A 16,713-nucleotide genomic window follows, 5' to 3' on the forward strand; every position below is an offset into this window, starting at 1 on the left:
TGTTTACTTAGAAGGTTCACATGATGGAAGTTAAACCTAAAATCTTGTCTTTACTTAAAACGCGGCAGTGATGACGTCTTGTTTGTTTTTTGTAAAGGCTCTCCACAGATCTGATGACTGACGGGTTGATCTGGGACCAGACAGTTAAATCATGTATTTATTTCATGTTTATCGAGTCAGCTGATGCCACACACTACATCTTTTAAAGCCTTAGCTCATTTGCAATGCCTGTCCCTAGATTGGCCTTTAAAATACATAAAACTCAACTCAAGATATGAGAGTATCATAGTATTTAAAAAAAACAAAAAGGCACATGCGATTGTCAGATTGTTTCTTATCATCTACTTGGGTTGGGAACCGGAGGGTCGCCGGTTCACTGCCTAAGCACTGCCGAGGTGCCCTTTAGCAAAGTCCCCTCTGTTACTTTTTATCAACGAGTACAGATACGAATACATTACAGTTATAAAAGCAAGACGGATAAAATACAAGTACAAAAAGAGTGCTAGATACGTAGACTATAGACAGTGTGGTGACTATTTTTAAAACAAACCCTGTATTGTCCAAAGCAGTCACCACTGAGATGTGAGCTGTGGAACTATTTCCAGACGTGTGCTCCTGGCGTTGCAACAAACAAATGTCTGATACTCTTTTCCAATAGAGTCTTCAATCTGTTTATTATAGTTCATGATCGGGGTTCAATAATGCACATTCATGTCTCATTCTGTCCAATACATCATAAAGCATAAACTGTTACATTCAAGTCAACCCGACACAGTCAAAAAAGTATATGCTTCCAAACACACACCTGAATCCAATTACCTGGAGTCCTGGCTTTATGCACAGCACAAGTCAAGGCTCCACCCAGTGTTCAGTGTTGGAATTACACTCAAAATACAATTTCACAGTGTTGTGTTAGGTTTCTTACAAGGATCAAATAAAAACAAGCATTTTGGCTCCTTCAGACAGATTATATACTTTTACGCACTTTACATTTGAAGCAAATCTCCCAGTGTTACAAGTTCAAATAGAGAGATTTGAGCTTGTTATAGTGTGTGTGTGTGTGTGTGTGTGTGTGTGTATGTGTGTGTATGTGTGTATGTGTGTGTCTGTGTGTTTGTGTGTGTGTGTGTGTGTGTGTGTGTGTGTGTGTGTGTGTGTGTGTGTGTGTGTGTGTGTGTGTGTGTTGTCCCTCAAGCACTGCACATTCAACAATGCAGGTGTTATGTAGGCTACTTTTATTTTGAAGGAAGGTAAGGCACATAAACCGGAAGTCTAACTTGAGAATGTGTGTTATAGTTCACCTGGCTTGCTGCGCCCTGTGCGGTTGGTGTTGTGCTGCTCGGGAATAAACTCACACTGATTAACTTTCTAATGGAGACTATCAAAAGTGTCCTCGGGTTTGAGTGGATGGACGGCAGAAGTATTTTAATATTTCTGTTTGTTTTTGTGCTAATTGTCAACTTTTTGAAGAAAAAACCGCTGAAAGGCTTTCCCCCCGGACCGCGGGCTCTCCCTTTGATCGGGGACCTTCATCACATCGACCCCAGGAGGATGCACCTGCAGTTCACAGAGGTCAGTCCAGGCTACATTCATTGACACGTCTGCCTTATCTGTTATTATCCTGCGCAGATCAAAGTCAATCAAATCTTGGCGTGGCCAGGAGGTCATCGGTGTTCATCTCAGGGTAAGGACTCTTGTTGCTTTAGTCACTTTTCTAAACCTTATTAACTCGGACATGGATGTAGATGAAGAACGTCTGTGATATGATATGAGCTCACTTTACTAAAGTAGTCTTTAAATAGTTAATACACTTCTGCAAAGTGATACAACAGGTGAAGGTACCAGATCTGCTCAGGTGGTCACATTTTTTTTCTTGTAATTAGTTTAATGAAAATGTGTAACAAGAACACTACAGCACATCATCTTACTAAAAAATACAAGTAGTTTGCTAGCCCAACATAACACCTTTTCATCCTCGATGTCTCGAGCCTCACTTGCAATAATGAACAAAAAGGTATTAAAGGGGGCATATTCTGAAAAATCCACATTTGGGTGACCTGAGTGTCTACTGACCCACAAAATGTGAAATAAATCCATCCAGTCCTTGGTTTCTGGTCTGTATAAGTCGAACAACACAGAGAAAAATGCTCTATTTCTAATTTGCTCTCCTTGTGATGTCACAGTGGGATTCTGGTAAAAAAAATAAAATCCCCTCCCCTCCCCTGGTATCTCCACCCATGGACTCCACCCCCAGCCTAGAACAAAACTTTTGTGCAGGTCCGCCATTTCTATTCTCTCTACAGAGGAGTGATGTCTACGGGGAAAACTCGGGGGGGGGGGGCATTGCATTTAAAGAGACACACACACCAAAACGGAGCGTTCTGAGAGAGCTGGTTTATACAGGTTCACAAACCTCCTCTGGTGCTTGATTCATGTTATATTTTGACCAAAGCACAGCACAGATGTTTCATTTAGACCACAGGGGGACTGTTGTGGAGGAGGGGGAGAATATGTCCTCTTTAAATATCATCAAGGTTACATTACACATTTTACTCTTTTCTAAATCAGCTGCTAACCGTGGGTTTTATCAGGATATACTCGAGCAGTTTTGCCCCTCAAAACTTCTGCTATAGGCCATTTGCCTCTACATTACAGCTACGAACACCTAGAAACTATTATGGAGAAATACTATTTAAAAGTAAAGATCCCATTCAGGTAACACAGTTAATATTCACACACAACAGTCAGTTTATGACACCACTGATCCCAGTATGGGAGATGGTCACATTTTCTCGGGGTCCTGTGTCTTTTTGTGATGTCACACAATATGATTGACTGTAGCCTACATTTGATGATGTAACACATTGTGATTGGCCGTTTGTCAAGAGTTTACAGATGTAGTTTTTGCGGGTTTTTGGGAGGAGAGCATGAATGAATGCAGTGGTGATTCTGGAGTCTGTTGTGGCCAAGGGCACCCTCCACACTTGTAAAATAAAGCCAATGTGGAAGTGTCAAATCCTGTAGTTCCTGGAGTGTCCACTAGAGGCTGGCTGCAGAAGCACAGGAAGTCACATACACACCCATTCTAAAAAGTCTGTTTTTACAGCAGAGATTAACATGTTTACAGCTTGGTTCAAAAAACAAATAGGTGTGATTAGTTACTGTCCTCAAGGGCACACATTATATGAGGGGGGGAGGGGGGGTTTAAAAACGGCTCCACTTGAAGGATACCTGTTATCCATAGTTAGGCACATAGCTGACCTGATTGACAGGTGGGCGCGAGGTAACAGTTTGTCATGACTCAAGAGGCTTAAAACCTGCCTCAGCTCCAGCCTGCCATTATGTGGACTGAAAGTTAGTGTGAGACAGCATTTCCAAGGAAGTGTGAGCTGCTACTGAAAGCTGCCGTCCTGTTGCTGTATTTGCTGCTGAGATGAAAACGGCATGTTAATTGTACTCGGATACATTAGCTCGTCTGTAAATATATTCTCTTCCTCAGGTCGGTTTCGCCCACTCGTCTTCACTACAGTCAACTCAACGTTTGTTGTCATTGTATATGAGAGAACTCCGATGATTCCCCGCCAGCCTCGACATCCTCTTTTGTTATTGTATTGATTGAGAGCCCCCTGGTGGCGGAATCGTCATACTGTGCCTCTAAGTGAAGTCATGGCTGCACCTGAACACCTGTCTGCTCTGTGTTCTCAGTTTGCAGAGAAATATGGAAAGATTTTCAGCCTGCAGCTCTTTGGTGGAAGAGTTGTGGTCATCAATGGATACAAGCTTGTGAGGGAGGCCCTGGTCCAAAAAGGGGAGGACTACGTCGATCGCCCCTTCGTACCTATTTTAGATGCAATGGTTGGAAACAGAGGTAGTGTGTTTTCTGTTGTGTCACTGTTAGTTATACTGATCTCCATGTACTCTCAGCCTAATCCTCTGGTGTCTCTTAAAGGTCTGGTGATGTCAAACGGCAATCTATGGAAGCAACAGAGGAGATTCGCTCTTCATACTCTCAGGAACTTTGGATTGGGCAAGAAGACCCTGGAGCCATCCATCCAGCAGGAGGGCCAATATCTCACCGAGGCTTTTGCCAATCACAAAGGCAATAAAAAGAAACATTTTTAAACATCAGCAACTGACATGCTTAGGTATGGAGCTATTATTGTGGCAAAACTATTTTAATAAGCGTACACAGATCCACAAATGTGTAAAAAGATCCACAAATGCGTAAACTAATCTGCAAATATGTAGACCAATTTGGAAATATTTACTTATTTATTAATGGCAGTGAGTTTTTTCAGCTGTAAATCCTGAAAATAAACACAAATGATCGCTTACAACTGAGGCGGACCTCTCCATTGGCTGTCATTTTACACATGACGTTTGTAACACTCCTGCCGTGCAAGATCCACAAATGCATACACATATCTTAAAATGTGTGTCTGACGGTCTGCAAACACATTAGTGGGGTTTGTTGCCCTGAGCTCAGGCTCACAGGCTAGGCTGCCAGGCAGCGTACCGCTTTGCCCGCACTGTACAGGAAACACATTTCAAAAACACAAACTATAATGGACCCTCCATCGTAGCCTCCTCAGTAAAACTGCATCCACCACATCAGCTCAGTAATGTCCTCAGTAATGGCTCAGGGCAACAAACCCTACTAATGTGTTTGCAGATCGTCACACACACATTTGAAGATATATGTACACATTTGTGGATCTTGCACGGCAGGAGTGTTGCAAAAGTCACGTGTAAAATGACAGCCAATGGAGAGGCCCGCCTCAGTTGTAAGCGATCATTTGTGTTTATTTTCAGGATTTACAGCTGAAAAAGTTCTTCTTATAACATTTGTGGATCTGTGTACGCATATTCAAATAGTTTTGCCACAATAGCTCCATACCTAGGACTCTGAATTAGTAGACTTTGTAGTAACCTTTATTAATATTTAATAACTAGACATGTCATTTCCCCTACCCTTAAACTTTGTCACAAAGAAGCATCAACACCTTGCAGTGGTGCACAATAAACCCCAGATCATCTACATGTGACTCTAAGGGCGCGGTCACACTGGTCATCTGTACCGTGCTGTACTCAAGCACGATTGCCCCCCGCAGCGCCATTCCCCCGCTGGCCGGCACGGCCCGTGGTCATACTGGCCAGGACTATCCGTGCCTAAGCACGATTACCTCTTGTACATAACGTCTTAATACAACACATGCACGCTTTATGTTATTATGAACCGTGCTCAGTTTACAAACAAGAGGACGAGAGAGAGAGAGAGAGAGAAAAAGAGACGCACAGTTGAGTCATCAGCACATCAGAGAAAAACACAGAGAGCATGACAGATACTTTACTGACTTTACATCTTATTTTAAGCAATTTTAATCAGACACAGCAATAAATAAATTTAAAAATAAAATAGACGCGCGGCCGAGTCCGCGCACGCGGACGCCCGCACATCGGAGAACAACACGGAGAACATGACAGCTACTTTGTGGCTTATATTGTGTCATTTTAGTCAGATACAGACATGAAACTCTGGATTTCTCCATAATGAAGGCTGTCAGCGTTGTGTACCCGCGTGCTTGTGCTCGTGCATGAAGTGTACCGTGCCGAAGCACACCTCTCCGAAGTGTGCCAAAGCCAAGGAAGTAATAATAATAATTTATACTTTATTGATCCCGCGAGGGGAAATTTGTTTTTACACTCTGTCTAGTTAACATGCTACACAAACATAGGCTGAAATACACACACATGCACAAACAGGATCCTATGGACATGCACTAATGGAGAGGTCTCAGAGTGAGGGGGCTGCCCACAGTGGGCGCTCCTGAGCTGGTGGGGGGGGTTAGGTGCCTTGCTCAAGGGCACCTTGGCAGTGCTCAGGAAGTGGACTGGCACCTCTCCAGCTACCAGACCAATTTCCGGACTTGGTCCGTGCCGGGACTTGAACCAGTGACCCTCCGATTCCCAACCCAAGTCCCTACAGACTGAGCTACTGCCGCCCACGTGTATGTGCCGTGTACCGTGCCTGAGCACGATACAGAGCAGTCACACTGGCCAAACGAACTGGACTTCAGCGTTGAAGCGTGCTTGGGCATGGTACGGATGGCCAGTGAGACCTAAATCCCTGCTTTATTATCTTAAGGACCAGACCTGTTTACTTGATTTTTACGAGGCTGGTACTCAGTATTTACAGAACCTGATAACAACCTGTTTGTTCTTCATAATCAAAATGATATGAAATCCATATTTGTTCTTATTTACTTTTTACCTGGCAGGACAGCCTTTTAATGCCCAGCAGCTGATATCCAATACTGTGTCCAACATCATCTGCTGCCTGGTGTTTGGGGATCGCTATGAATACGCTGACAAGTGGTACCAGAGTATGCTTCAGGACTTTAGTGAGATTGTGAACTTAGAGGGAAGTCTTGGTGTACAGGTGAGTTTCCTTTGTAAACATAGCACATTGGAGTGTTTTTAAATCAGCTCTCAACCAGCCACATGCCACACGTTTGTCTGGTGAATGGACTTGAGCTTATAAAGCTCTTCTCTACCTTCTGACTACTCAAAGCTCTTTTACACTGCAGGTCACACCTACACATTCACACACTGATGGTAGAGGCTGCTGTGTAAAGAGTCCATCAGTATTAACTCATCCATTCATACACATTCACACACTGATGGTAGAGGCTGCTGAGTAAAGAGTCCTTCAGTATTAACTCATCCATTCATACACATTCACACACTGATGGTAGAGGCTGCTGTGTAAAGAGTCCATCAGTATTAACTCATCCATTCATACACATTCACACACTGATGGTAGAGGCCGCTGAGTAAAGAGTCCATCGGTATTAACTCATCCATTCATACACATTCACACACTGATGGTAGAGGCCGCTGTGTAAAGAGTCCATCAGTATTAACTCATCCATTCATACACATTCACACACTGATGGTAGAGGATGCTGAGTAAAGAGTCCATCAGTATTAACTCATCCATTCATACACATTCACACACTGATGGTAGAGGCCGCTGAGTAAAGAGTCCATCAGTATTAATTCATCCATTCATACACATTCACACACTGATGGTAGAGGCCGCTGAGTAAAGAGTCCATCAGTATTAATTCACCCATTCACACGAAGGCTGTCAGCATTAACTAGTTAATCTTGATTAATCTCATGTTATTTTGTCCCTTCAGGCTCTCCGTAGATAGTGGTCCTCAGTGTCTCCCTGTAGTCTCAGTGATGTAAAAGAAGGACACTGCTGCATCTTTGAATGTCTCATTTCATTTCACCAAACTCTCAGACAGCTCAGCTGATGAGTCCAAAGTAATATCCACCTTATGACATCACACATTGACCTTATGACATCACACATTGACCTCATGACATCACACATTGACCTTATGACAACACACATTGACCTTATGACATCACACATTGACCTCATGACATCACACATTGACCTTATGACATCACACATTGACCTTATGACAACACACATTGACCTTATGACATCACACATTGACCTTATGACATCACACATTGACCTTATGACATCACACATTGACCTTTGTTACCGTTCCTTTGAGCTGTTTGACTTCAGTTTGGGATCCCTAAGCACTTCCTGTTTCGGTGCTTAACTTCATGTCCTAACCTTCACTCTACAGGAAGGGCCTTACTGTATTTTTATACTACAACAAAACCTGGGTCACAAATATGAGATGAGTTTTATGCAGAGCCTCTTTGACTATCTGTTGCAAAGAAATTAATTTAAAGGAGCAATATGTAACTCTGACCCCTAGTGTTTGAAATGCGTACTGCAGTCTAAATTCTAAACATTGTCTACGAACAAATGGAGCAAGACTTCTTGGAGTGTCTATCAGCACAACAAAACGCACGATAAGCCACATGTTGTTTTTACCAGGCTGTAATTTATTTTTCAAAGTTGGGGCGTTTGATAGGGGTCTCTGTAGGGATTGACTCACCTTTGGAGACAGCCTCAAGTGGCCAGTCAAGGAACTGCAGTTTTTGGAACTTTGGATCAGTGTTATCATGTTTCAGCCACAGTAGTTGCGCCTTGATAAAATTCTCTTTCATGTTAATCATATATGTGAAATGTATTTTCTGTGTGTGTTATTCAGTAGATTTTACAGCAGCTAACTGTAGTTTGACACATGTGGGAGTGTCTGTATTTGAAGAAAAGAACAGCTTCAAATAATTGTTTTTAATGACTGGATGATTCCTAGTTGATCTGTGACCGTCTCCTTGCTCTGTAGATGTACAACACTTTGCCCTGGCTGATGAAGTGGTTGCCTGGATCTCACCAAAAGTCTTTCAGTCTGTTACAAAGGATCATTGACTTCATAGAAATGAAGATCAAAGAACACAGAGAGAGTCTTGACCCGTCCTCACCAAGAGACTACATCGACTGCTTCCTCACAGAGATGGGAGAGGTAAAAACTTTCATCTGTATGTCTCATGTTTGGTCTCTTTATAGAGAACTGATGAACTATGTTAACTGATGCATCTGTAATTTGTTTTATTGATAGAAGGAGGACAAAGACTCTGGTTTTGATATCAAGAATTTGTGTTTTTGCACCATGGACCTGTTTGGTGGCGGAACTGAAACTACTACAACTACTCTACACTGGGGACTGCTGTACATGATCTACTACCCTAAAATACAAGGTGTGTGTGTTTGTGTGTGTTCCACCACGTGCCTGCTTAGTTGTGGGTCTTGGCGTGACATGAATTTCTCAGATGAAGTAGAGTCATTGGATCATAGGGACTCTCCCATATGGACTGTAAATATGTGGCTCAAATAAAAAATTGTCTGACACAAAGTGTGACTTTTACACGTCATGCTGTGGCGTGAAGTGTAAACGACGCTGCCCACCCATTTTGCAGATTTACCATTTATACAGAAGAGCCAAGCGGGATAACAGTCTTAACAGTCTCCCCTTTTATAGTCTGTGTACAAGGGCTTTGAGTAACCCTAATGGTTACAGGTATGATTGAATCAAGTAATAAGACACATCTGTCATAGACAATGAAATCTTAACAACTTGTCTCTGCTTAAGAAAGCCTCTTCTACCCACCCTTCATTTACTTTTGGCCTCTGGAACTGTCAATCTGCTGTGAATAAAACTGAATTCATCCAAACACTTGCAAAAATGTCAGACATTCAGGCTGAAACCTGGATCCGCCCAGAAAATACAGTCACACCAGTTGCTCTTTCTGTTGACACAGTGTTCTCACACACACCCCGCTCTGTTGGACGTGGAGGTGGTACAGGTATCCTCATTTCTAAAACCTGGAAATTCAATAAACTCTTCCCACTGAGCAACAACTCATCATTTGAAAATCACACAATCTTGGTTACTGCTCCTATTAAAATGTACATTGCTATCATTTACCGCCCACCAGGGTGTAATCTGAATGATCAGAAATCCCTGATGATGGAACACCACTGATTGTAATGGGAGACATGAATATACACACTGATAAAGCCCAGGCAACAGACTTCCTTGCTCTCCTATCCTCATTTGACCTCACGCAGGTCCCAACTCCTCCAACCCACAAAGCTGGCAACACTCTTGATTTAATCCTGACTCGGAACTGCTCGACAGCAAACCTGACTGTCACCCCTCCGGATCTATCAGACCACTTCTTTATTCAATTCACAATCTCCTTGCCGGAACTCCCTCAGGCACACCCACAAAAACATGCGATCGCTCAAGCCAGCTCAGCTGTCTAACGAGGTAATGGCTGCCATGCCTGCCCAAAAGGTCTTTACCACACTCTCAGACACACTACAGACTACAGGCTACAGACACACTCTGCTCCACACTAGCCTCATCTCTGAACAAGCTCTGCCCTCTGGTGTCCACTTTCAAAACCCACCCTAGCCCATGGCTCACGGAAGTCATAAGAGAGCAAAGAGCAGGGCTGAGGTCAGCAGAGAGAAAATGGCAAAAATCCAAACAGTCCACTGACCTCAATGACTATAAGCAAAGACTTGTCTCATTCTCCTCCAGCCTGAAAACGGCCAAGACAATATATTATCAGAACAAGATATGCAATGCCACAGATACAAGAAAAATGTTTTCTGCTTTTAACTCACTGCTTCAACCACCTCCTCCTCCACCCTCCGATCTGTTCACACCAGACATGTTTGCCTCGTATTTTACTGAAAAGGTTGCAACCATCAGTAACCAGTTTTCTGAGCCTGACCAACTCAGCCCAAAGGCACCAACCAAAAGTGCCTCACTCGACTCATTCTCCTCTCTGACTGAGGATGAAGTCTCTAAGCTCTCGGCCCACCACCTGTCCTCTGGACCCAATACCAAGCCTCATGCAGACCATTTCCTCTCCGCTTAATGCTGCACTCAAGCATATCATCAACTCCTCTCTGTCAACGGGTCTGTTCCCCACCGCATTCAAGCAAGCTCAGGTCACCCCTCTGCTCAAAAAACCCACACTAAACCCAGCCCAGGTTGAAAACTACAGACCGGTTTCTCTTCTGCCCTTTCTGTCAAAAATACTTGAGCACACAGTCTTTAAGCAAATCTCTGAGTTCCTGTCCAGAAACGATCTGTTTGACCCAAATCAGTCAGGCTTTAAGCGGGGCCACTCTACTGAAACTGCACTACTGTCAGTAACAGAATCGCTACGAGCTGCGGGTCAGTCCTCAGTTCTATTACTGCTAGACCTGTCTGCTGCCTTTGACACAGTCAACCATCAAATCCTCCTATCCATGCTCTCTGAACTTGGCATCTCAGGATCTGCCCTCTGCTGGTTTGTGTCCTACCTCTCTGGCCGATCCTTTAGAGTGTCGTGGAAGGGAGAAGTGTCCAAAGTGCACAGCTTATCCACAGGGGTACCTCAAGGGTCAGTGCTTGGTCCCCTTCTCTTCTCCATATACACAAGCTCACTTGGTTCAATAATCGGCTCTCATGGCTTCTCATACCACTGCTATGCTGACGATACCCAGCTCTTCCTGTCATTCCCGCAAGACGATGTTACAGTCTCTGCAAGAATCTCATCATGCCTTGCTGATATCTCTAAATGGATGAATGAACGGCACCTTCAACTCAATCTTTCAAAGACTGAGCTCCTTGTCATCCCAGCCAGTCCCTCTATGCAACCACAGATCAATATCCAGCTTGGAACAACCAAACTCATGCCCACAAAGTCTGCCCGGAACCTGGGTGTCATGATTGATGACCAGCTAACTTTTAAGGTTCAAGTAGCCTCGATTGCCCGGTCATGTCGATTTGCCCAAAGTTTTAATCGCGTTAATCGCATGAGTTCCTGTGATTAATCACGATTAATCGCATTGTTGTACGCAAAATCCAATAATTAATTCAAAAGTAGTGTATAGCGCACTTTCATTGTAAATGTACTTCTCAACTTAAACAATGTAATCAAAGCAAATAAATACAAAACTAAAGCTTATTGCCACTGCAAGGGCATAATGTCAGCCCAGAAAGGTTTTAGGCTAAGAGGTATAATGAAAATGTCGGGACGCCATTTTTAAAGTGGGGGAGAGGGTGACAAGTCAATTGATGTTTATTGTTTGGTTATCGAGGACCCCACAAACAAATGTTTGTTGTACTTGTCATTTTGAAATTCTTTAGTCTATAATCTTTTTGAATTCATCTTCAAAGTTGCTAATGTTAATGTATTTTTCTGAACTGCAACATTATTCAAGCAGTTGATGTTGACATGTTATTAATTAAATGCACTGCATTGTCACGAATGGTTGGAAAACAAAGGAGTGTGGACCCAAGTGCAGAACCAAAAATTATTAAATTACAAAAAAAATTTAAAACACACGGAGGCAGGAATACAAGAAACACCGAGGACAACTACAAAATAAATACATGAAACACTGAAGACACACAGAACTCAAGAATGAACAAAACACACTAGAACATGAAGAAACACTAAACACTGAAAAACAAAACTAAAAAAGACCTAATCATGACATGCATAATCTACACCACAAGGTGGAGTCTGTGAGTGAGAAACAGTGACATGCAGAAGTTCAGAGAAGAAGAGTGTTGTTGTTGTGATGCTCTGGAGTTAGCAAGAAAGCTGTAGTTATTATTCAGCAGCTGAAGAGACTCATAGGCAGAGTGAATGAAGGTACTGGGTCTTTGTTAAACGCTTAAATAAAGTGAAGACAAGTGAAACGACCTTTCAGCGTCCGCCTGAGTTTCAGGCTGCAACATATTTTGGAGTACTTATCAAGTACTCCGGTGATAAGAAAATTCAACTTCGCAGTGATTACAAATAACTTTGGCTCTGTCGACTGCGCCGTCTGGAAGAACTTTAAAATGAAAATGGCCATGTAAAAGTTCCGTACCCTTCTCCATGCTTGATTATCCATGCTTGATTATCCACCAATTCTTTTCTGACTGTTTCTCCTCTTTCCTGTGAGCGCCGCAGCAGTCATGTGCAGCAGTAAGCAACATACTAGGCTTGCTCACGATGGAATTTTATAAAATAAAAGCCAGTGAGCAACAGACTTTTACAATAAGAAAATAAATAATAAAAACTGCGTTAATGCGAGATAAAATAATTGTATCAAAAAGTGATAAGTCACCAGAAAAAAAGGATACTAAGCCAGTAAAGGTATGCAAAATTGGTGAAATTTTAGTTGAGATCCTAGAAGCTGTATTTAAAACCATCTGAAGACTCTAACTCTAACTAACTAAGTAGCTCTCTCAGTCTGAAGGGACCTTGGTTGGAAACTGGAGGGTCGCTGGTTTAAGTCCCAGTGCGGACCAAGTCTTGAAATTGCTCTGGTAGCTGGAGAGGTGCCAGATCACTTCCTGAGCACTACTGATGTGCCCTTGAGCAAGCCACCGTACCCCCCCCCCCCCTCCCCCCACCACCACCACAACACCAGCTCAGGTGCGCTCGCAGCCCCCTCACTCTGACATCCCTCTATCAGTGCATGTCCACAAGATCCTGTGTGTGTGTTTCAGCCTATGTGTGTGTAGCATGTTCAACAACAACAGTAGTGTTTCCCCTACCTTTTTTTTTTTTTTTAAGATTTATTTTTGGGCTTTTTGTGCCTTTATTGTAGGGATAGGATAGTGGATAGAGTCGGAAATCAGGGAAAGAAGTCATTTAAGGATACCTTTCCGATAGAAAAGGACATCTGTCATTAAAAGTAACACATGAGCACCAAGATTCCTGCAAGTGTTTGTGTCGTCGTGTCATCGTGTCGGCATGTCGGCTTGTCCCCACCTCCCCAACGCTGTAAACCTAGGGGAAACACTGAACAGTGAATGAAGTACATGTTCTGCGTCTTTTCCCCATATACAGAGAGAGTCCAGGCTGAGATAGACGCTGTGATTGATTCATCCAGAGTGCCCTCTCTAAATGACAAAGAAGACATGCCCTATACTAACGCAGTCGTTCATGAGATCCAGAGAATGGGCAACATCCTTCCCCTTAATGTGGCCCGCATGGCAACCAAGGACACCACACTCGACAAGTACACAATCCCAAAGGTACGTGATGCACGTGTGCAAACAGTTTATTCATGGGAACGTTTTTATTATGATTAACCCTGTTGTCACATAAAGCCCTGCGTATACGTGCTTTTAACTAGCGTACATGAACGCATCACATCAGCCTCGGTATCCTTTTAATGGTTTGTAGCGCTGGTGGTGCACGTCATCAGAATTTAACACTACGGTTACGCAAGATGCAATAAGTATATAACCACTAGGAGCAGTGTAGAGTTGTATGGTGATGAGACCAGATGTGACACCAGAGAGCCACTACAACGATGGAGGAAGGTTTTGAAAAAAAATTAATAGATTAAATCCACGACTACAACAACTTTAGATAAACCCATACTTTGACATACTGGTCCTTTTAGACTTAACAATTTGGGCTCATATAACACTCTTGAATTTGAAGAAAAAATAAATAAATCGCAAAATTATCAGTTATACTTTTATTATTAAAGTTTTAATAAATGCCGTTTCCTCAGGGCACCATCGTCATGGCCACCCTGAACTCGGTTCTTCACGATGAGACGATGTGGGAAACTCCGCACTCCTTCAACCCTCAACACTTTCTGGATCAAGACGGCCAGTTTAGGAAGAGAGAGGCCTTCCTTCCTTTCTCAGCAGGTTGGTCAGTTGTTACAACTTTAGACTGAAAATTAAAAATACAAAAAAAGCCACCATGATGTCACCCACAATTCTGTTTAAGAGTTGATTTTGAAGCTTTTGAAGTTCAGTGGTAGAGTCGGTTGTCTTTCAACTAGAAGGTCTGGGGTTCGATCCCCAGCTCCTGCAGCCACATGTCTGATGTGTCCTTGGGCAAGACATTAAACCCTGAGTTGCTCCCACTGCTTCGACAGCGGCGTGTGAATGTTTATGAATGGATGAACTCATTGATGATGGTAGAAGCTGCTGAGTAAATAGTCCATCAGTATTAACTCATCCATTCATACACATTGACACACTGATGGTAGAGGCTGCTGAGTAAAGAGTCCATCAGTATTAACTCATCCATTCATACACATTCACACACTGATGGTAGAGGCTGCTGAGTAAAGAGTCAATCAGTATCAACTCATCCATTCATACACATTCATACCCTGATGGTAGAGGCCGCTGTGTAAAGAGTCCATCAGTGTTAACTCATCCATTCATACACATTCACACACTGATGGTAGAGGCTGCTGTGTAAAGAGTCCATCAGTATTAACTCATCCATTCATACACATTCACACACTGATGGTAGAGGCTGCTGAGTAAAGAGACCATCAGTATTAACTCATCCATTCATATACATTCACACGCCGCTGATGAAGCAGCGGGAGCAACTTGGGGTTAAGTGTCTTGCCCAAGGACACATTGGACATGTAGCTGGGGATTGAACCCCCGACCTTCCAGTTGGGAGAAAACTGATTCTGCCATTGAGCCACTTCCCTCTCCCCGTCCTCCTGGGGGGACTCTGAGGCGGTCCAAAGCCAGACATGACATATCATTGTATTAGCCTGTGTTACTGCTTGTGCTACACCAACACATCTGTGAACCTTATGATCCATTTAACCATTTCAAGAATTGGGGACAAGGGACAACCCAGGCAGAGGCCAACATGCAGTCGGGCACAGGGAAAACATCTGACTTTGTGCCGAGAATGTGGACACTGCTTTAACTTTGGTTAAGCAGGGATCCATTGGCTCGTAGCAACGGCTAGGTACCCCATATTTCAACAGTGCTGGCCATGATTGTAGGCCTTCTTCATGTCCACAAAACACATTTAGACTGAATTTGTAAACTCCCCTGCTCCTCCCAGAAGCCCTACAAGGGTAACTGATTGGTCCACTGTCCCACAGCGAGGACGGACTCCGTATTTTTCCTCCTGTATCCAAAGTTCAACGATTGGTCGGAGTCTCCTTTCCAACCTAGAATGAACAATCACCAGGAGGCTGAGTAGTGTTATAATAATCCAATAGTTGCAGCACATCTGATCTCCCTTTTTTAAAGATGGGAACCACCAACCAGGTCTACCATTTAACAGGCACTACCTCAGACCTCCAGGCCACATTGTAGAGGCGTGTCAGCCAAGACAGCCCAACCGGTTCCAGAGCCAATCTCATAATATATCAGTTATTGTAGCAATCAAAATGAACCCCTTCTGTTCAAACAACTCACCTGTCGATCTGTGTCTCCTCAGGGAAGCGTGTGTGTCCCGGGGAGCAGCTGGCCAGGACAGAAGTATTCCTCTTTTTTACCTCCCTTCTCCAGAGGTTTTCTCTCTCTGCACCGGACGGAGAGCAGCCCAGTCTGGAGTTCGTGTTAGGAGGCGTTCGCTGTCCCAAACCTTACCGCCTCTGTGCTGTACCCCGATAAACCACCAGCTGTCCCAGAGTCATCATCTATGTTTCACACAAAAGACAACACTGTGCCAGTATATTCAATGTAGTTTGTTCATTTTGATCTTTAATCCTTTAAAGTCAAACTTTATTTGAAAGTGGGTTCCTTCTCACACATCGACAGGCCTTCTTCCATAAAACTTTTCAGATCAGACGTTTATTCAAAAGTGTTCTGAAGGAAAATCACTCGGAGCTCGTTTCCTCTTATCCATGCGACTACACGTTGAATGTGTTGTACGTATAGTTGGATATAACACACTTCATTCAGAGCCTTTTTTTAATCATCTTCTGGCTGTGGTTTGGGTCTGATTTTTGTCAAGGCTGTAAATCACATGTGTGGTACCTCCTGGCAGGGTATAAGCAGTGTGCAGCAAACTGGACCTTTGAGTCCGGCTGTTAAAGTTTGTGTAACAGAAATGTTGAATAAACTATTTCACCTGTTCGTCACGGAATTATGAGCATGTACTTCAGACATTTGATACAAAACTCTGTAAAAACAAAAAGGAGTGCGATTTTGAGGTCTCTTTGATCTTGAGGGAAACAAGCACCCTCTCTCACGTCGGGTTTTTCCCTGCAGAGCCTTTGAAGTGAGAAAACGATATAAAAGATAAGCGTGAGAGAGTGTAGGCCCTTCACTGTTTTCCTCAAATACGTTCTGCTGACGTCAGAGGACATCAAAATGAGAAGTGGGTTCATTATTTTTTTAGACCGGGTTACCTCCTCCTTCAGACAACAAGTGCAAGTTTGTTTTACCAGCTTTTATACTCTCATGTTTATTGATATCGTATGAGTCT

At 43.2% G+C, this 16,713-nt stretch overlaps 1 protein-coding gene across 1 annotated transcript; it reads left to right on the forward strand.

Moving 5' to 3' along the window:
• The first annotated feature begins 1,371 nt into the window (after window positions 1–1,371).
• Window positions 1,372–15,946, forward strand: LOC132972026 (cytochrome P450 2J2-like). Its single transcript, XM_061034891.1, has 9 exons — window positions 1,372–1,572; window positions 3,706–3,868; window positions 3,950–4,099; window positions 6,279–6,439; window positions 8,283–8,459; window positions 8,556–8,694; window positions 13,345–13,532; window positions 14,021–14,162; window positions 15,721–15,946. The coding sequence occupies exons 1-9, from the start codon at window positions 1,372–1,374 to the stop codon at window positions 15,894–15,896; spliced, it is 1,497 nt and encodes a 498-aa protein (XP_060890874.1). The 3' UTR covers window positions 15,897–15,946.
• Window positions 15,947–16,713: the final 767 nt, after the last annotated feature.

Source organism: Labrus mixtus, chromosome 3 (assembly GCF_963584025.1).
Source record: "Labrus mixtus chromosome 3, fLabMix1.1, whole genome shotgun sequence".
Lineage (NCBI taxonomy): Eukaryota > Metazoa > Chordata > Actinopteri > Labriformes > Labridae > Labrus > Labrus mixtus.

What these genes read in the sequence shown, in the direction of transcription:
- LOC132972026 (XM_061034891.1), top strand. Translation starts at nt 1,372, where the DNA reads ATGGAGACTATCAAAAGTGTCCTCGGGTTTGAGTGGATGGACGGCAGA. An exon ending in AGGGAAGTCTTGGTGTACAG is followed by an intron (nt 6,440 to 8,282) that starts GTGAGTTTCCTT and finishes CTTGCTCTGTAG; the next exon opens with ATGTACAACACTTTGCCCTG. An exon ending in TCCTCACAGAGATGGGAGAG is followed by an intron (nt 8,460 to 8,555) that starts GTAAAAACTTTC and finishes TTTTATTGATAG; the next exon opens with AAGGAGGACAAAGACTCTGG.